The following is a 22,382-nucleotide window of genomic DNA, read 5'->3' on the forward strand; positions in this document are numbered from 1 at the left end:
TAAAAAATGGGCAGGGGAGAATTAATCCCATCTTCATATTTGTCTTAATTAATTAATTAATTAATTAATTAGTCCCATCTTAAGATCCCATTTAAAAGTTTTTGTAATACAAATAGAAGATCTTCACAAAGTGACTGGAAATTTCCTTTATAGTCATTTTTGAGACATCTTTTTTAAAAGAATGTAATATGTGCTAAATTCTCAACACGCTAATATTTCATTTTTTGTAAAAATGACTGAAACACCTAGAATTGAAGTATCTCTGGAATTACATTTATAATACATTGGTATACAATAAAAACCTATTAAAAGTAATTTCCCCATCATTGTATAGCAATTTTACTCACCATCATCCATTTTTGTAATAAGGGGTTGTTTTTTAAACTTTTTTTTAATTTCCCTATTTGAATCTTTTACAATTCAGATTTTTAAAGATTTCAGCAATAAATCTCCATCAAAATTCTACCTAAGTGTCTCATCATGGCAAAGAAGTAACCTTGAATTCTCTATAGAGATGCTGAGTAAAGTTCCGTTTCCTCCCCCCACCAAAAAGCTTATAGTATGGGTTACTTCTTATCTGAGAACCAATTTAGCTCAACTTGTTCACCACAAGTTACATACACAAAGTGATAAATATTTTGGACATGATAATTTTTGAAAATCATCTCTAAATGAAGATTTTGTGATCTGAATTGCAACAGGTAAAATCATAATTAGCTTTACTCTATTAACAACTAATCAATGGAGCTCTGAATTGATGAACTATCTAATATTTTTTTCAGAATAAAGTGAAAAATCTTGAGGAAATGTAAGCCAGTCATTTAATAGTTAATGATTTAATTTGAATACATTGGAGATTAATATAATTTTTCCAGGGATGTTCTTTAATGGTATTCATTGCAATTAGAATATCCAAAAAAATACACAGAATACATACCTCCTGTGCAAGGTCTTGTGCATTGGAGAGAAGAGGAAATGGAGGGCTGGCCTTACTCATATGCACTGTGACAGCATTGTGTATCTTAAATGCATTCTGGAAATCAGTATTTTGTACAAGTTGTAAAAGCAAAGCAATGTCATCCTGGCTCTGGGAGTCTACCAAAGTATGCTGAATATGCTTGAGTGAAGAGAACAGGTCTTCTACTTCTGTCAGGGGGAGAGAAAGTTGTTCAATATTAATCATTTAACTTGTATTTGCAAAATATGTTCTTCTAAAATGTTCTACTTCAGTAGACAGAATATCTGGATTAGTATCAGCATTCTAAATGGTTTACCACTTGATATAGTAATGGTATCATCATTGGAAAAACAAAGATTCTAGGAAAGCAAAAGGTCCAGATAAGTTTTTTCACCTTAATGATTATTGGTTATTTTTTACTATAAATTAATTATGAACAAAAAGATTTAAAATAAAACTTCTATGCCTTCTTGAGGATGGCACATCAAACATATTTTCAAATCTTAATTACTTAGGGTCATCATTATAAATATTAAATATTGAATTATGCTATAATGCATTCAAATGTTACTGAAGTACAATGACGTCCCTCATTAAGGGACTTTGGTAAGACTAGAATGGGGTCACTATTTAGATATAACTTTATGGGAAGAGAGTGGTAATCCCAAAAGGATGCTATTAAAATTGTACAGAAAAGCATAGCAGAAGGAAGTTCAAAAAGGGGCACAGAAAAATAGGACAATACTGTAGTGGAAATACAGTAACTAGGTGGCAAAGCGGGTAAAGGTACACTTTAAAGGCCTGGCATCAAGAAGACTGATTTCAGTCATTTAACTAGCTACCTAATCAGGAGCAAATCATTTAACCTCAATCAATTTTTATTACATGCCTACTTTGTGCCAGGCATTCTTCTAAGCCCTGGGGAGACGGGGGGAATAGAAAAAGCAGTCCTTGCACTCAAGAAACTTACGATTTAAAGGATGGAGACAACATTCAAACAAATATGTATAAAGCAAACTATATAGAGGATACTGAGTAAGGGAATAATGTTGTTGGACTTATGTTTTTGTAAAGGTACTTTGGTGGATGGAGTATAGATTGGAATGGGGAAAAGACGTGAGGCAGATTCGCAAGCAGGTTATTGCAAAATCATACAGTGAGATGGATCTGCACTAAAGTGGTGATAGTTTTAGAAGATATTAGACATATTTGAGAGATGTGGTAGAGGTGAAATCAACAAGCCTTGACAATAGCTTAAATATGAGGTAAGAAATAGTGAGTATTTGAGGATAATGCCTATGTTTTGAGTTTGAGGGACCAGGATAGTGATGGTGAACTGATGGCACAGTGTTAAAGATGGCATGCAGAGAGCTCTCTATGGGCATGAGGCTTCCCTCCCCTCCCCCCTAGAATTCATTACTAGAAAGGCAAAAAACTCAGTGGAACTGCTCCCCTCCTCCTCTCCAAAGGGTCTGACAACATTTTTTCATATCCTCCACACCTCTATCCAACAGCCCAATGGGAGCACACTGGGGGTAAGGGGGGGGGGAGGGGGGCGCACCACACCTCATAGGCAGCAGAGCTGGAGCACTCCCCCTCCACCTCTCTGCATTTGCTGAGGACATTCTTCACTTCACCCACCCAGCAGCCCAATGGGAATGCTTCCTCTTTCCCTGGAGGGAGAGAAGGCAGGCATAGTACTCAGGTTTGGAGGGGGGGGGGGGGGGAGGAAGAGTTTTATTTTGGACACTGAGTTTAAGATACCTTCTAGACCTCCAACTTGAGGTATCTGAAAAGCTGTTGGAGATAGAAAATAGGAAGTCAGCAAAGAGTTTGGGACAGGAAGACATATCTGACTATCATCTGAATGGATGTTAATTAAATCAATGGTGGTTGAGATCACCAAATAAAGTAGTACTGAGGGAGAAGAGAAGATGGTCCAAGACAGAATTCAGTAGGATACCTATGATCAGAAAGTGTGATCTGGAAGACCTAGCAAAAGAGACATAGAAGGAATGGTCAGATAAATAGGAATAGAAACAGGACAAAGTCTTATCCTGAAAACCTAGAGAAAAAAGAGTAGCAAGGAGTAAAGGGTGCCTAACAGTGTGAAAGGCTGCAGAGAATTCAAGGAAAATGTGAACTGAGAAAAGGCCAATGGGTTTGACAACTAAGAGATCACAAGTAAATTTGGAAAGGGCAGTTTCAGAAGAATGAAAATATCAGAAGCCAGATGGTAAAGAATAAAGAAAAGAGGGGGCAGCTGGGTAGCTCAGTGGATTGAGAGTCAGGCTTACAGACAGGAGGTCCTAGGTTCAAATCCAGCCTCAGACATTTCCCAGCTGTGTGACCCTGGGCAAGTCACTTGACCCCCATTGCCCACCCTTACCACTCTTCCACCTAGGAGTCAATACACAGAAGTTAAGGGTTTAAAAAAAAAAGTATAAAGAAAAGAGGGGGAAGAGAGAAAGTGAAGGCACATATTGTAGATGGCCTTCTCAAGGAGTTTAGTCTTAACAAGCAGAAGAGATATAGGACAACAGGTAGAGAAGATTGAAGCATCAAGTGAGAGTTTCTTCAGTTAGATCAGTGATTCCCAAAGTGGGCGCTACCACCCCCTGGTGGGTGCTGCAGCAATCCAGGGGAGCGGTGAGGGCCACAGGTACATTTATCTTTCCTATTAATTGCTATTAAAATTTTTTTAAAAATTAATTTCCAGAGGGCTAAGTAATATTTTTTCTGGAAAGGGGGCAGTAGGCCAAAAAAGTTTGGGAACCATGAGTTAGATAGAGACACATGGGCTTCAGGGAATGAGTCAATAGTCAGGGGAAATGTTGGGGAAAAAATGACAGAAGGAGATTGGAAAGGGGGCAATCCTTAGAAAGGAGTAAAGACATTTCATTATTTGAGACAGGGATTGAAGAGATAGTGTCAGAAGGCCCATGAGTGATTAGAGATAAAGAGGGAAAAGGAAGGAACTCAAAGCAAATGGCTTACATTTTTTTCTGTAAAGTATTAGGCAAAGATCTCAGAGGAGAGGGTGATAGATCCTGGAGCTATGAGAGATTTGAGGGATGAAAAAGTTTGGAAGAGCCACTACGTAGAGCAGGATGGTGAACTGATAAGGAAGGAATGGCAGGATTGCTTAGCAGAAGGTCAGGTTGAGGTTGTGTAATATCAATCTGTAATGGACCTAGTCAGAATGGTTGTATGATTTTTCTCCCTCCTTTATTCAATGGGAGCAAAGGCAGGGTGATCCAAGACCAAGACTTTTATAATGAGCAATGTGATTAAGAGGGCTAGAAATTCAAGAGAAGAGGACAGTATAGAGTTGCAATGGTTTACCAGGGATCTGAGATAGAAAAGAGAATGGCTAATGAAGGAAAGATGGGAAAGAAGGAAGAAAATTGAGGGGTCATGGTACTACAGGTTAAGAGTAAGGATAAAAAGAACAGTTTTATAAGGGAATTCTTTGGAATTCTTGAATATGGATGTAGTACATTTGTGGTTAGTGGCAAAATCAGGATATGACCATTTTTGTGTGCGGGTAAGATGGGACAGAGGAACAGCTCATGGGGAATAAATAGGATGAGGAACTGAGTAGTATGGGTATTTGATGAAGACTAAATATACAAGTAGCCCTTCTATATTGATTATATTTCCCATCACAGTTTAGGAATATCACGAGGTCAACATAAGAAATTAAATGGGAATTTTTTGCGGAAGCTGCTGTTGACACACAAAGGACAGCAGACAACACAGTAAAAGTTTAGAAACTCAGAAATACATAAAACATACATATGGTACTATATAATTTCAACATATTTTATCTTTCAACACTATAAATATACACAATTTCTTTTTTAATGCTTTTTTCTTAGAAAATTTAAGAGATATTTAGAGGCTTATATATAGCCTATAATGAAATACTTAACCTAAATTTTATAATAAGGCACTGCAAAACCCCATGAAAGAAAAAGATAAAATTCAGATTTCTTCTCTGGTACAAAGGGAGGGCCAAAAAATTTTATATGGATTTTCCAGATCATGAAGGCATTGTGTCCTTAACTCCCATGATGTGGAAGGGATATCTGCATATCCTGTATATGTTGACAGTCAGAATGAGGGGAGGCGATATGAAGAGAAAAACTGTGAGCCGTGTACTAACTCAGTGAAGATGGAAGGAATATAACCTTGGGTGTTATAGACAATTACTTGAAAAGGAAATTACCTTTATTTATACTTTTAAATCAGTGATTATAAAACAAGGAATCACATATAATCTTTTAGGTAGTTAGCTGCAACTATGATTTTAGAAAAGTTAGATTCAGTAAATTGTATATGAGATATCAATAATAATAATATATTATAAATTTGTTAAAAAGACAAGATGTATTTGCTTTTGTGAAAGATTTATATTCACCATAGGTTCCTCAGTTTTTGGCTCAGAGAGGCACCTTTTTGGGTTATCTTTTAAGTTTACTTCCCAAATCAGTATAAGTCTGATTTATTCTATTATTTGTATTATCAATTAGAGATGACTGAAATTTGTATCCTGATCAGATTCATTCTCATATTTTCTATTATTGTTACTTTCAAACCATAATAATGAATTGGGCTCATGACCTACTTTGAATCATACATTCTAGAGATTGACAAATTTAACAGAGGTCCTGATCTTTGTAAATCCATGTAATGCCCAAACAAGAAGTCTTAAATGGTGCTAAGGGCAAGAGCAAAGGGGAACAAACCTTTATTGGAATTTATTAACTCTCTTAGCAAACATTAAACTTTAGCAACATGTTTCATACATTTGATTTAATTAATCACTTATGTTAATTGACTGTCAAAAGCCTATAAAACAGATTGGTATACATTTATTTGTTTGCTTGTTTGTTTTATTTTTTTTTTTTAATTCTTTACCTTCCATCTTGGAGTCAATGCTGTGTATTACCTCCAAGGCAGAAGAGTGGTAAGGGCTAGGAAATGGGGGTTAAGTGACTTGTCCAGAGTCACACAGCTAGGAAATATCTGAGGCCAGATTTGAACCAAGGACCTCCCTTCTGTAAAAAGAGTGGGGCACCAGGGATGTAAATGTGTCCTAATGGTTTGTGGGTACACACACTGGGTTAAAGGAGAGACAGGACCAGCCAGGATAGGGAGACCAAGAATCAAGAATGGCAGTTATCCCCAACTGTCACTCTGCCCACCATGGGCCAGGGTCTTTGGATCTAGCAGGCAAAGTAAAGGTTTTTTAACAGTTTTAATTATGATTTACTAATAAAAGTGGGATAGGGGATTCTACACTTAAAACCCTAACGGGCAAATCACAAGGGCAAGGGGAGGACCTGTCTACTCTAACTCTAATTGACCTAGGCCAGGCAGGGCTAAAGGAGCAGTACCGGAGTCACTGGAAGGCTGCTTCCAGGTTTGACCAGCACAGCTAAAGGGCCTGAGGGTGGCTTTGAGGGTTCTCATGGTAATCCACAGATGATCACATGATGCCAAAAGCCAAGGTAGTCCAAGGTATCCAAGTAGAGAGAGTGTGCTTGAGATGCTGTCCACCAGATCCCAAACCCCTCCTCCACTTGGTGAAGCTCTGCAGGTCTTGTCCACTTGTTGAAAGCCACCACCACTCAGGATCCCAGAGAATCAGGATGCAGGGTGTCCTTAACTCTGAGATCTCCCAGGGCTAGCAACAATTTGTGCCAATCACTAATGGAGTCTCTCCCAGAGCACAAGCCCTACTTCCTGCTCCTTCATTCCATCCTGGAATTCTCCAGCCCTTCCTGCTAGGTCCATATAACCTATATGTAACTAATACTAAATAATCTTCCTCACAACACATCTCTAGGCCTGGCTCTCAATCCACTGAGCCACCCAGCTGCCCCCTGTACATTTAAATAAGGTATCTGTCATGGACTGGGCATGTTGAGACCTCCAGATCAGGATGTTGGCCCAAATTTCTTTATCTCTAACATACTAGGATTCTGATGGCATTGGCTGATCCTCAAAGAAGACAAGCCTTAGTTTCCTCACCTAAAATAGAGATAATAATAGTACCTACCTCTTAAAATTATGAAGACTAAATGAAATAATATTGCCAGTAATACTGCTGTCATCATTAATATTATTTATATCATGGTAAAATGAACAATGGCACAGAACAATAAAAATAATATCCTCACTACCACATTTAAAGATGAGAAAAATCTCAGGAAATAAGAGTCAAAGACAAGAAATTATAGGGTAATATTATTATTCTTAGTTGTCTAGTTTATCTTTGTCAGTGTTTTTAAGAATATGAACTATTTCCTGAAAAACCCAAAAAATGTCCACTGTATTTCTAACAATCTTTCATTCAAACTGAGTAACAGCAAATTGAGAGTGGCTGGTAACTGAATGCATGTATTAAGTGTCTTAATACAGCCAATGATTATGTTAGTTAGATGAAGTATATAAAAGCAAAAACAGAATAATCCCCACCCTTTTGGGGATACATGATAGATGAGAAATAAACACATGTATGTACATATAAAAGTTTTTTTTTGAAGAAAGGGAACTCATAGAATAAAATACAATTTATAGTTGACGTGTTATGCCGTCAGACTTACAAATCCTAACAAAAAACACAATGAAGAATTTAAGGTGACATCCTAAGATGAATTGGGCCAACAATCAAACCACGTAAACAACAAAAATTTATAATACAGAAAAGTACAAGAAGAAGATCATATATATATATAATGAAACTAGATTTGTGCATTTTTAATCCCTCTATTTCAATATATTTCGTTTCTTTTATGATCCCATGTTTTTATGTATTTAAGAAAAAATTATTCAGGGGGTGTCCTATAGGCTTCATCAACCAAAGGAATTTATGACATAAAAGATTAATCTCTTAAACAATATGCATCTTTTTTTCTGTAAAGAATGTTTTCTAGTTGTATTCACATAATTCCTGTGGTTTACCAAAGTAGCAGGACTTCTTGATGGTTTACATATTTTGTAGTTTTTTAGAAGTTTTTTAACTATCGTAGAGGAAAATTACCTTTAGTATTACTTTATTAATAAAAAACTAAAAAGTTTCGCATGCAGCTTTAAAGTCCAACAAATATCTTAAATCAAAAAAGAGAAAAAAAAATACAAATCTCAGATTAGAAACAAAAAGACCAAAAAAAAAAAAAAAAAAAAACAAAAAACCCTCATAAGTTTTTTCTTAAATAAGAAAGTAGTGGTTAGCTATCTTTTTTTTTTTTAAACCCTTGTACTTTGGTGTATTGTCTCATAGGTGGAAGATTGGTAAGGGTGGGCAATGGGGGTCAAGTGACTTGCCCAGGGTCACACAGCTGGGAAGTGGCTGAGGCCGGGTTTGAACCTAGGACCTCCTGTCTCTAGGCCTGGCTCTCACTCCACTGAGCTACCCAGCTGCCCCTTGGTTAGCTATCTTGATCCATTAAGGGAGAGGAAAATCCAGTTAAACAAAAACTGCAAGGAAGGAACTTATATTAACTGTTATTAACAAAACAAAGAAAATTTGAAAATCTTTAGGAAATTATGTTGATGGGTTCTTTCAAATTTTAAAAGAATCAACTGTTTGGAAAATTTTAAGATGATACCAGATTTCTTTAAGCAACAAATATGGCACTCATACCTAAATAAGATAGAGTGGGGAGAAAACTACAGATAAGCATCTCTAATGAATGTTTATGTAAAAATATTGAAAAAATCTTTAAAAGATGGCATAGAAAAATATTGAAAATACTGTATCATAGGAATGTCAGATATATACAAAGAAAGCAAGATCAGGTCAGCATTAGGAAACCTATAAACACAAAATTAATTTTTATTGATTTTATTAATTAAACTAATAAATGTATTATTTCTTAAAGGACAAATTACAATTATGCCACTGGATGCAGGAAAAAAACAAAACCATGTCCATGTGATTTTTTTTTTAAGATTGCATTAAGAATGGTTGGAAAACATAGCTGTAAATGGACTTTTCCTTATCATGGTAAACTGTTACCTATCTGAAACCAAGGGCTAGCATTATCTATTCTATAACATTAAAGGGGAAAAGACTAGATGTCCATAACCATTCATTAATATAGTTAAGCGTTGGTGAAGGTTTTCAAGTTCAAGTGCCCAAACTGCAACTTCAAGCTTACTGTGAACCCCTGCATTACCCCAGAGAGCAGAGGGAGGAAATGCTAGTTTTGGACAGCTGGACAGAGGGGAAGGGCATGCAAAAAAATGTCCTCAGATGGGGTGGAGAGAGAAAACAGAGCAGCTCCCCCAGTGCTGGATCCATGGTCTTGCCAATACTTCACCAATGCTGATAAGAGTTCTTTAAATATTTGCTATAACAATATGAAAAAAATTAAAGGGAAAAGTACTGGTGAGGAAGAAACAGAATGATGGCTTTTTTTTTTTTTTGGTGACATGATTGTTTCATTAGACAATCCTAGAGAGTCGACAAGATAATTAAATTAAACAATAATTTCAGTAAAGTAACGGAATACAATAAAATAAACTGTCAAATGAATTGGTTTTTCTCTATATTAGCAACAAAACCAAGCAGGAAGATGTGGAAAAGAAATTACACAGTAAATATAAAATGTAAAGAATATTTGAGAGTCCACCTACTACCTATTAAGACACACACAGAATGAAAGAATATGACTAGAAAATATTTTAATATAGAAATGACAAATAACTAGAGAAGTGTTCATTGTTTATTACAAAGCAAAAGACCAAATAGAACAGATACAGGAGAGCCCAGAAGAAATTGTATGCAGTATAATTTTTAAAAACTCAAAGATTCCAATCACTGAAATAAGATCATTTTTTAAAATGCTGTCAACAGAAACTAGGTTTAGAACAATTCAAACTATATACCATAAACCATAACAAGTACCACATGGATATATAACGTTGATATGTGTAATATCATGAACAAATTAGAGAAGAGAGTGAAATATCTTTCCAAATATGGAAAGAGAGACAGTTCTTGACCAAATAAGAGACAGTAACCAAAAAGAGTAGAGGAAATGAGCAATTTTGATTAAATAACAGGGGGTAGGGGGGAGAGAGAACCCCATGCATGCAGGGGATGTGTTTAAACCAAAAACAATGTCGTTAACAGTGAACTAAGGGAAAAAACTACAATGAAAACTACAGTCCAATATAATTAATGAATACCAACTCAAACATTTTAAACAAAATCGTAACAAATTACTACAATTTTTCCAATAATTTATATTATGGCCCAACACGTATTTATATAAGAGATGTAAAAACTATTCAACATTAAGAAAACAATCAACATAATTTATTAAAAACAAAAATATACAAAATCACACAATTATCTCAACTGTACAAGATCCATGCTGCAAAAAAAAAAGAAACCCTACAAAGGATAAGCATTTTAATTAATATCATAGAAAAACATCCAGCTAAACCCAAAAGCAAGCAACATGGGCATGCAATACCAATACACAGTAATGAAGTGAGGATGTACTTATCAGATTCATTTTAACTGGATTAAAATCTGAATAGACTCAAGATAATACTTGTAATTTACAAATTTGGTCATCAGGCTTCATACTTAACTCCTGGTTATACATATACTTAACTCCTAGTTATACATAGCTTATGATTACTATTATTTTTCTATTTTCTAAATAAAGCATTTGTATAGAAAAACTGACTTACTTTAAGATCACTCACACAATCTCTGATTATATTAACACAGATCTAAGTTGGAAGAGACCTCAGAAACCACTTTTTCCAACAAATTCATTTTACAGATGATGGAACTGAGGCTCCAGGTAGTTTAAACAAATTGCTACGGTCATCTAGGGGGCAATCAGTGAAAATTTAACATTAGCCTCTACCCCTTTCTTTGGGACCCCAAGATTAACTTTAGATTTTAAAAAGGAAGAATTTAATATTAAATGTAAAGTTACAATTTACCTCACCTTCTAGTTTTATTAAAAATGCAGACCATCTGTTGTTTATGTGTAAACAAACTACCTAAGATAATGGGGTCAAGGAAAGATAGTGGTGGGCATGCCACCCTGCAACTATTCTACAGGTATTTTGGCTCCCTGGCATCCTGAAAACCTGCCTTTTGCCCACTGAAACTAAAAGTATAAATTTGATTCAGGAAAGGAAGTTAGGGTTTTTTCCAGAGTAATCCAGAACAAATGCATAGGCTCTTGGTTCTCAGAGATTTGCTAATGGAATGGCCAGCCACATGTAGCTAGAAGCCTTTTCTTTCTCTGGCCTGCTTTTTATTATTTAATAAATAATTATAAATTAAGACTCCAGTTTCCAGAGAATTTTAATCTTAACAAATGTTAGTTAAACATAATTACTCTAGAGAGTCTCCAGAGAATTTTAATCTTAACAAATGTTCGTTAAACATAATTTGAATCCAAGTCCTGTAACTCCAAAACTTTTTCCATTACACAGGGCTGTATCCTTATTCCTGGGGTCATTTTCTACAGCACTGTTGTACCTTCATGGCCATCTATTTTCTCCCCAGCTCTTCCAATTTCATATACATATATTAGAGAGGGAGTCAAGTACTCTACTAAAGTATTAGAGATAGAAGTACAAAGTATGAAAAAATTCCCATTCACAAGCTTGGAATCTAATACAGAAGAAAAGTATACAATGTGCATTCATAATAATGTGAATGCATAGAAACCTATACAGAGTATATACATGGTAATATGAGATGGGGAGAGGGAGATCAGGAAAGTTTTCATATACATAAAACATGGTTTCTCTTAAAATTTTCCTTCAGTACTTTGATGGATCTGTGATCTCATTTATGTGAGTAATCCTTCTAAGAATGCAGATAGGAATATACACTCCCATTCTGCAACCAAAGTCGGTATCTTCACTTGTAGAGGATAATATAAATGGATGATCAAGTTGTAAATTGATGATGGTCTTAAGGCGACAATCCTAAAATTAGATTTTTTTCCTGTTTTAAGTGACTTAATTAAATAATGATATTTTTTAAATTATCAAAAAGGTGTGGAAGTTATCAAAGGCCGATGACATAGATATAGTGCTAAATAATATGCTTCAGGGAATTGTCAGAGCCACAATCACAAAGCATTCATTAATATTTCTTTATATTTACAAAGTCCTGACTATATTCTAAATATAAAGTCCGATTCAATATCCCTTTTTAAAAAATGTCCTATTGCTATAGCTATTTCCCTTAAACATTTCTGAATTCATAAATGTTTTCCTTAAAAAAAAAAAAAAAGTTACATATGGGGCAGCTGGGTAGCTCAGTGGATTGAGAGTCAGGCCTAGAGACAGGAGGTCCTAGGTTCAAATCTGGCCTCAGACACTTCCCAACTGTGTGACCCTGCTCTAATCACTTGACCCTCATTGCCCACCCTTACCACTCTTCCATCCAGGAGCCAATACACAGAAGTTAAGGGTTAAAAAAAAAAAAAAGTTACATGTCTACTTACAAAAGGTAGAGAGGTGTGTCTTTTGGAAACTGAAGGCTTCCTCTCAAAAGAAATCAAACAGTTCTCTCCATCCTGCCCTCATTTACAAGATTCTGGCTGTTTCACGTCTGAGCACTACCAGGAATGTAATGTGTGTATTAATAAAAAAGGGTGGCAATGAACACTACATCAGACAGCTGGGAGTGTCTCCAATATAATTTAATGTATTAGGACATTGGGGGGGAGGAAGGGGAATTGGGGAGGGAACATTAATTTCAGAAAAAAAATGCTACCTTTCATTTTCCTACAAAAATTTAAAATTGAACATATCAAAATTAGAGGAAATATAATTGATAAAAATAAATTTCAGACACTTATTTTACAGAAATTTATATTGAATGAGTTCTAGCAAATTTTTTACATGTCATTTATTAAAAATTCCTCTGAAAACAAATTTTTTACCAAACTACCTATTCTAAATTTAAATTGTTTCCAAACAAACCATAAAAAAATATTCCTAATTCTTTCAAGGTTAACTCTGAAGCCCATTTTTTAAAGCATGGGAATTAAAAGTAGATTACAGACAGGTAAGAAGAAAGTATAATGGAAAGAAGTATGGGGGATCTAATTTTCATATGCCTATTGAAGGCTAATTCTTAGGATTCCATTAAAGTTTGATAAAAATACACAGAGAATTGCATTCTAATTTTTTTGTACTTAGAGAAAAATGTCCCATATTTCATTAGGTAGTTTTGGCTGAACATTATGTTCCTCTTTAAAGTTACTACATGTTTGTACATAAGCAAAGTTTTTCGAGGACAATCAATTTAAGGAGGGAGCTCAGCGAAGTCACTTCATTATTCACTACCTGGCTACTTACAGAACTTCATTATTTCCAGAATTCATATTCCTGCAAGAGCATGTCAACTCTGAAACTCATACATTCTCAGTACCCCCAGTTCTTGGGGGTCCACCCCTCCCCTCCTGACTGGTAGACGTCATGATTTTTTTTTCAAATCTTCCACTTAAGGCAGCAGATAAACTCATTATCAGGTCTCAGTGCTCGGTACACTCCCTCCCCACCCCAAGATTGCTAACTCCCTGTGGACAGCAACTACATTTTGTCTTTCTTTTTATCCATAGCACTTGGCACAAGGTAGGCATTTAGTAAATCTTTAATGACTGGCTGAATAAAACATTTAAGCTTGGTAGAAGTGAAGCAAAAGTCTGTTTACCTTAACCTCAAAGCAATTTAAATAAAAGCATGCAAAATAATTAAGAGAGGGATGAATTAATTACAATTTAAAAGCTTTTCAAATATGTTCTAATAAAATCAAAGTTAAACCTTATAAACCACTTCAGGAAAAAGGAAGAAAAAGAATCAGGAATTCAAGGGTTTTTTTTTTTTCATTTTTTTACTCACAAATGACAAAGTATGAAAACTCTTTAAATAATTTATTTACAAATGAAGTTGCAATTTGTTCTGTTTTTCCCTATACAAATATTTTAACTTTATCTTTCACTCTAATACTTGCAAATAGCTATGCTACCCTCGTTTTCATTTTTGAAGAAAGCTAGGGCCATTTGTAACAGGAACCAATTCATCCTTCTGAGTAATTAACTCCCCGCTACAAAATGCTACACGTGAATGACCTAGTTTTAGACTGAGTGCCGAAAAATGCACAGGAAAATAATATATATACTTAAGAGAGCAACTGTTAGATATGCATGGTATAGCATCTAGATTTTTAAAAGAGAAACTATTGGAGCTTAAGGAGGAAAAAGGTAGTAAAACTATGCTAGTGAATCTTCCTCTATCAGATCAAGATAAATCAACCCCCCCCCAATTTAAAAAGACATAAGAGATATGAAAAAAATCCTAGAAAAAGTAAAGTTAATAGATATCTGGAGAAAAATAGGGATAAAAAGGAATATACCATCTTCTCAGCAGAAAATGATACATTCACAGAGATTGACCATGTACTAGGGCATAAAAACATTGTGAACAAATGCAAAAAAAGCAGAAATAATAAATGCAACTTTTTCTGATCAAAATGCAATAAGAATTATAATGACTAAGGGTACTTGGAAAGGCAAATCAAAAATTAATTGGAAGTTAAATAATGTGATTCTCCAAAATTGGTTGGTTAAAGAACAAATTATAGAAACAATAATTTCATTGAAGAGAATGACAATTAGGAGACATCAAATCAAAATAAGACTAGGCGCTGGTATTTTGAAAAACAAATAAAATAGACAAAGTACTGGTTAAACTAATTTAAAAAAAAGGAAAATCAAATTAACAGTATCAAAGATGAAAAGGGTGACCTCAGCTGTAATGAAGAAGAAATTAAGGTAATTATTAAGAACTATTTTGCCCAATTATATGGCAACAAATACAGCAATCTAGGTGAAATGGAGGAATATTTACAAAAATATAAATTGCCTATATTAACAGACGAGGAAACAGAATACTTAAATAATCTCATATCAGAAAAAGAAATTGAACAAGCTATCAAAGAACTCCCTATAAAAAGACTCCAGCAAGTGATCACAAGAATTATCCACTATGATCAGGTGGGATTTATACCAGGAATGCAAGAATGGTTTAATATTAGGAAAACCATGGACATAATGACCATACCTACAACCAAATCTACAGGAAACACATGATTATCTCAATAGATGCAGAAAAAGCCTTTGACAAAATACAACTCATTCCTATTGAAAACACTAGAAAGTATAGGAATAGATGGGCCTTTCTTTAAAATAATAAACAGTATATATCTAAAACCATCAACAAGTATCATCTGCAATGAGGATAAATTAGAAGCCTTCCCAAAAAGATCAGGAGTGAAGAAAGGATGCCCATTATCATCTCTATTATTTAATATTGTACTAAAAACACTAGCAGTAGCAATTAAAGAAAAAAGAAATTGAAGAGATTAAGATAGGTAATGAGAAAACTAAACTATCACTCTTGGCAGATGATATGATGGTCTACTTAAAGAATCCCAGAGAATCAACTAAAAGGCCAGTGGAAATAATCAACAACTTTAGCAAAGTTGCAGGATACAAAATAAAATCACATAAATCATTAGCATTTCTATACATTTCCAACACAACCTAGCAGCAAGAGTTAGGAAGAGAAATTCCACTTAAAATCACCCTAGACATTATAAAATACTTAGGAATCTATTTGGCAAGACAAAGAGAGGAATTATATGAACACAACTACAAAACACTTTCCACACAATTAAAACTATATCCAAATAATATATAAGAGCATTAATGAACTATTAATAAAAATGACAATCTTATCCAAAATAATTTACTTATTCAGTACCATACCTATCAAACTACCAAAAAACTTTTTTTACTGAATTAGAACGAATTATAACAAATTCATTTGGAAGAACAAAAGATCAAGAATATCAAGGGGGAAAATGAAAAAAAAAATATGAAAGATGGAGGCCTAGCAGTACCAGATTTTAAACTGTACTATAAAACAGTGGTCATCAAAACAATATGGTACTGCCTAAAAGACAGAAGGGAGGATCATGGAATAGACTTGGGGTAAATGCCCTCAGCAAGATAATAGATGATAAACCCAAAGATCCTGGTTTTCAGGACAAGAACTTACTGTTTAACAAAAACTGCTGGGAAAATTGGAAAACAGTATGGGAGAGATTAGGTCTAGATCAACATCTTATACCCTATACATACATACATACATACATACATACATACATACATACATACATTTTTCTAATATTGTATTATTTAAGTATTCTATTTCTTCTGCTGTTAATCTATGACTTAATATGACTAATCAAGTTACATCATGCAGATATTGATCCAGTAATGGTATTCTTTCTTACATTAGAATGCTTAGGCCATTCAATCCTAAACCTACTTCCTATGACCTAAAAAAATATACAAGTGGTAGAATCATTTTAGAAAGAAATACTAAATTTATGCCTCATGGAAGTCATTAATAAGTGTGAATCAAACTTTTTTTTGTCTATCAATTAGCAACTTAATCAACACAAAACTAAACACCCCTACTTAACACTTTGTTTGCCAACAAGTAACAGAATTCACAAGTCATTAATTTAAAAGAGTTCACACCCTCAGAAACTCAATTAGTCAGGAACTTGTGAATTCTTTTAATAAGAGTTTACACTTTCAGAGGATGAGAAGTGTGAATGCCACAAGACACTGCCCCACCCCACCCCCCAATTTGGAAGCTATGCTTGGACCCGGGGACAGTCTTCTGGAAGTAGTCTTCAAGGGAGCCTTGGATCTTGGGCTTGGAGCTTTGCCTGGTGACCTTCCTCTAGAATGTGACTTTGGACTTGGACCTTGGCTCTTGGAATCTTTCTTAGGTGAGGGAGTAGCTAGCCTTTCCTTTCTTGGCTTCCTGGAGAGAGATTAGTTCCGGAGAGGCCTTCCCCTCTTGGAGGAGGCAGCATTGGTGGAAGACCTGGTCCTCCAGTCAAGGGTTAACAAGGTCTGCCAGGTTGAGCAGAGCATGGGGCAATATTTAGTGTGAGAGTGTGAAAAGGGAATCCTTTTCTCTTTGCCTAGTTGGAGTTAAAGCTTTGGTTAACAATAACTTAAGTACCCCTACTTTGTACCTCACTAGATATAGGATTAATTTAGTACCTCACTAGGATAGGATTACTTTTCCTTTGTCTACTTTTGAATTAACCCACAAAAGTGAATACAGACATACTTAACCTTAAGTAGGTGCAACCCAGGTGCTAGTCCAAACTGGAAGACAACTCAGAAACCTGTGAACCCTAGGAGAATAGTTAAACACCTTTAGAGGTAAAAAGTCAATCCCCACAGACACTGCCCCTGGGCAAGATTGAACAATTTAGAAACCACCATAAAAGCCACAAAATCCCTGAGCAGTCAGTCTGGTGAAGTTGAGTCAAGTGGAGAGTGTCTCCTGGAGATAGTCTTTGAGGGAACTTTGGCTTGGATTGTGGCATCAACTTGGATTCTGACTCCTGGAGTACTTAGTTGAGTGAGTGAAAAGAGCTGACTACTTTCCTAGTTTCCTAAGAGACTGGCTTCCATCTTGGAGGAGGCCTCGTAGTTACTCACTATCAGCCCTCCTGGCTGAGGACTAGTATAGGTATTTTCTCTAACCTCTCTCACATTTCCCTACTTTGATTCCACTCTATTTTATATATAAACGTTTGATTTGAGATATAACTGCACTATTTCATATAATTTACATCCAACCACTAAATTTAACCTATACAATAGCCTAGACATCTTCTCTACCCTCTTTTTGACTTGAGCTATAATACTTTAAATGAGAGACCACCTAAATATTAGAATTCTCACATATTTAGTCAAACCCTTAATTTTAATTCCTTACAGAAGAAAATCCCTATATACTCTGAAATATTTACAGCAACATTTTTTGTGATCAACTAAGAACTATAAATAAAGTTAACACTCATCAACTGGAAAATGGATAAACATTGTTGTTCATGAATAAATAAAAAATTAATAGTACTATGCTTAAGGAAATGATGAATGTGTTGAATATAAAGAAGCATGGAAAGATCTATATAAAGTGATATAGAGTCAAGAAGACAAGAGTACCTTTGGGAAATTAAAAAAGCAACATTTTTTGTGGATTTTTGGGTCTCCTAAACTGTAAGATAATCTAATTGGTTACACATAAAGAACAAATATACAAAATTGTCATCCCTCCTCGCTGGCCACAAGGGGGAGAGGGTAGAGATGAAAAAAGACAAGAAAGGGATTAATTTCATCCCACAATTACAAAACTACGTAAATGGAAGGAACTATTAAAAAAATTATAAAGATAAATCTGTATTCAAATGAAGAGATGTGAAAGGACACCCACCAAACCACTCTTCATGGAGTTGAGAGGTCTGCAAGTATTACATACTGGCTATTTTCAGACTTTTTCAACACACTAATCAGTTCTGCTGATGTTTTTGCTTTCTAAAAATACTATGTTACATAGGATGGCTCTTTAGGAGAAGATATGTGAGATAATTAACTATGACAATGTAAGAACTGGAAGACAGAATAACAAAACAAATATTTTTTTAAGAAGCGCTGCATCAGTGAACCATTTTGAGTTTATTAGGTAGGCAAGATGACATGAGCCAGTCAATCTGAAGAACAAGTCAGCACAAACTATATAATACCCTGGGACCTGAAGGAAGATTCTAGCTATGGCCTGTCAGAAGAGAAGGACACCAAAGGACAATGTGCAGGGAGAGAAAGAGTCAAACCAGGAAGATAAGGACAAAGGCAAGGGGGAGACTGTGCAGGTACCCTGACAACAAGAAAAGTGCAATCTATAATACTCCATGTAAGAGTCTATCAGAACAACTGAGCACAGAAAACATTCCAACATGAAAAATGAACATGATGAAAAAATACTATGGGTAAAAAGAAGCCCAAGAGGCAAAACAAAATGGAAAAAAGGAGCACCACAACTGAGGGAGGCGGGAGGGGAGTAGAATATATAATGATAAAATGGTTTACCCACAAGAATTACAAGAATGTCTGGAAGAAATGAAATAAGAAGAAAAAGGAAAAGGAAAAAAGTTTAGAATAGATGGAAAATTTTACCTAAACAGTATACCTTCCTGGAAAAGACTGGAACAAACAACTCAATTCTATGAAATACAAAAAATATTAGAAAAAAGATGAGACTGAAAAATCAAAAGCAAATGTTATTTACAATAAAAAAAATTACCTGGGAAATGATACGGCAAGATTTTAATCTTCCTAAAAATTTTAGTTTTACAAATAAATTCTTTTTAAGAATTTATATAAAATTAAAAGAATGATTAGTTTCAATATTATATAAAATACTTGCAAAACCAAAAAACTCCTCCTAAGGGACAAAAAACTGTTTCAGATGACCTAAATTGTGCATGAGGATGAACACACCCTAGATTATGTTATCTATCACTCAAGTGGAGGAGTCCACTTGAATAATCAAGGTTGAAATTCCTTATCCAATCATCATTCCATCTTTCTCTATTCTTCCTAAAACTTTCTTCCTCCTCACCCCCACCTATAATCACTCAGCCCCAAGGTACTTTATCAATTTATAATCACAGCTTAAGCTAATACCCTCCTCCCATCCCAATCTCTGCCCCTAGGCCAGTGATGGCAAATTTTTTAGGAGTGCCAGGCTCCAACCCCTCCTAGTGCCTTGCCTGACTGCCCCCAGGCTGAGTGCCATGCCCTTCCTCCCCACCAAGTGCTGGGCTGGTTCCATCCCCCCTCCCCCACCCCACACAGGGACTGAAAAAGCACTCCCATTGGGCTATTGGGCAGAGGGGGCAGGCCATATGAAGAAATGTGGTCAGGCAGGGTGGAGAGGGGAAGGGAGCAGCTCCCCCAGAGTTCCTCTGTTTTTCTAAAAACTAACTGGGAGTGGGGAGTGGGGGTGGGGGATGGTGACACTTGACAGCAGCAGCCACATGTCCACAGAGAGTACTCTACATGCCATCTTTGGCACCCATGTCATAAGTTCACCATCACTGCCCTAGGCAAAACACTTAAACCTTCTATTCTAGATTCCCTACTGCCTCTACTATATTACTGCTCACACCTAGCCAAATCCCAACCCTAAGATTATTTAGGTACTATTTGCTTCCTTAATTGGGCATAAGATAATCCTTCTCCTAATTAATTCCTCAACCCATTACAAAGAAGACCTATCTCTTCTTTCCTTAAACCTTCCTTGAGAATTTTTTTCTACTACTACTCCCCACCAAGAGGGTATGACTTCATACTTTATACCCACAACTCCCAAATAGAAGCTATTTTCTGGGAACAATCTCTTCATACTTGACAATTCCCTCTTTCTTCTTCTAACAGCCTGACTTCATTCCCAACCATTTGTTCAATTTCTCAAGCCTCTAATGAAGAGATGGCCCTTTCCTCCAAGGTCACTGTCCTATTTTCACTCTTGGTCCAAGTCCCTGCCTCTTTCCCCAGCAGATTCCTATCACCTTTAATCCTTTCCTATTTATCTGTTTCCTAGCTTTCTTCTACTATATCTAAGTTTTCCCCTTTCTCAGAAAACACTATCTAGATCTCACCATCCCTAATAACTACTGTCTGGTCTATATTCATTGCCTATACTTCCTCTCCACAAATTTTCTTAACCTCCACCAAACTGGTTTTCCCTTGTGAAATCATAAAACAAGAAAGAAGAACTGAAGGGGGAAGCATAGCCATAGAGAAAAAAAAATTAATTGAAATAACAATTGTAAAAGTAGCTGGATATTTAAAGTAAATTCACAAAAATCAAGATTTTTATTACTAAGAAAAAAAAAACAGTAAGAAGGGATAGGAAAAAAATCCCAAACCAAAATAATTAAAGAATATATAAAATATCTGGGAGTCTACCTACTAATATATACATAGAAATTATATAACTACAAAATTAAGAAGACAACTAAAAAACATAGATATATCAATTGGTCATGGTAGGGTGCTGCCAATATTAAAAAAAAATGTCAATACCACCTAAATTTACAGATTTAGATGGTAAACTGTTAACTACCAAAGGAGTTCTTAATTATATACATTGACCTTAAGAAATGAAAGTTTAAAAATCTCAAGAGAAATTATTTTTTTAAAAAAGTTGACAAGAAGTGGATCCAACAGTACTGGATTTCAAATTATAATATAAAGTAGTAGTTGTGGAAATTATTTTGTTCTGGCTTTAAAAAAGAGAGAGCACTGCCATTCAGTATACGGCTCAAAAGGACCACTTATTGGGGTACTATAGAAAGTATTCATTTTAAGTACAGGGTGGACTAGATCCGTGGCTTCAGTTTCCTTACAACTTGAGTTTTTAATGAATCTAGAATAAAACTCTGGCTCTTACCACTTCATTCTCTTTTTAAGTCTTATTTAATATGAAAGTATACAGGTACTACAAAGCATATTTTATATTATTTTACATTTTTTACTTACCTAGTATCTTCACAGCATAATGAGGACTCTCCAAGGCAACTCCTTCTTCAGTATCAAAAATAGGATTATCTATACCAATTTTAGGAGGAATTTGTGCTAGTTTCTTAAGTCTCATGGATGAATTAAGGTCTAGTTCTTGTTTTCTTCCTTCTTCTTCTCTCCTACGCCTCATGTCCTCCTGTTGTTGGCGAATTCGTTCTAGTTGTGTACTTCGACGCACTGGCATCATTCTAGTTCCCAGATCTCCAGGGCAATCAACCGCCATCTCTCGGTGTCTCTGAGGTTCTTCTGGAGATGTCAGATCAACATTTTTTACTTCAATGTCTGATTCATCTGTAACATGCCCATTCATATGGGAAGTTGTCATGGTTATTTATTTAAAATATGCACCACTTTTTTATATATCAAACCAATTATCTTGATTCTGCCATATAAAATCCATTTTTATTCCAGAAGAAACTTCTTCAAACAGAAACTTCATAATCATATTACAAGGCTCTTTCCATGAAGGAAATCTAAAAACAGATGAAAAACATAAATTAGAATTTCAATACAAAGGCAAATTTTATATATTGTTGAACCTATTAATCTCCATTACGATTTATAACTAGTTAAACTCTTTCCCTTCATATTTACAAATTTTGATGTATAAAATTGATTTTAATTGTTAGCTTTTAGAAGAGTTTAAAATAAGCTGCTCAAGTGATAAAGAATACTAATTAACAAAGTACAATTGGAATAGAATTTAAAGATATAAAGACCATATCCATAGGCTCAGGAAATGAAGCATATAGAATTTACCCATTAGGTAAGCATTAAACAGATCAAGCTAGGTATGATATCATATTTTCAAGATATTTCTCCACAAAAGCATTCTGGAATTTTTTATTTGCTAATTTTTTCTTAAGAGGTCAAAAACTAATTTATTACAAATAGGT

The 22,382-nt window shown here is 35.1% G+C and overlaps 1 protein-coding gene across 1 annotated transcript in view; it reads right to left on the reverse strand.

The window, feature by feature from the left end:
• Positions 1–21,955, reverse strand: part of LOC123253452 — a 126,259-nt gene extending 104,304 nt beyond the window's left edge. The window contains exons 1-2 of the mRNA XM_044682645.1: positions 21,445–21,955; positions 938–1,146 (exon numbers count right to left, since the gene is read on the reverse strand). Coding sequence (XP_044538580.1) covers positions 938–1,146; positions 21,445–21,811 — 576 coding nt within the window. The 5' untranslated portion in view covers positions 21,812–21,955. The remainder of the gene's footprint in view (positions 1–937; positions 1,147–21,444) is intronic.
• Between the last annotated feature and the right edge of the window lie 427 nt (positions 21,956–22,382).

This window comes from Gracilinanus agilis, chromosome X (assembly GCF_016433145.1).
Source record: "Gracilinanus agilis isolate LMUSP501 chromosome X, AgileGrace, whole genome shotgun sequence".
Lineage (NCBI taxonomy): Eukaryota > Metazoa > Chordata > Mammalia > Didelphimorphia > Didelphidae > Gracilinanus > Gracilinanus agilis.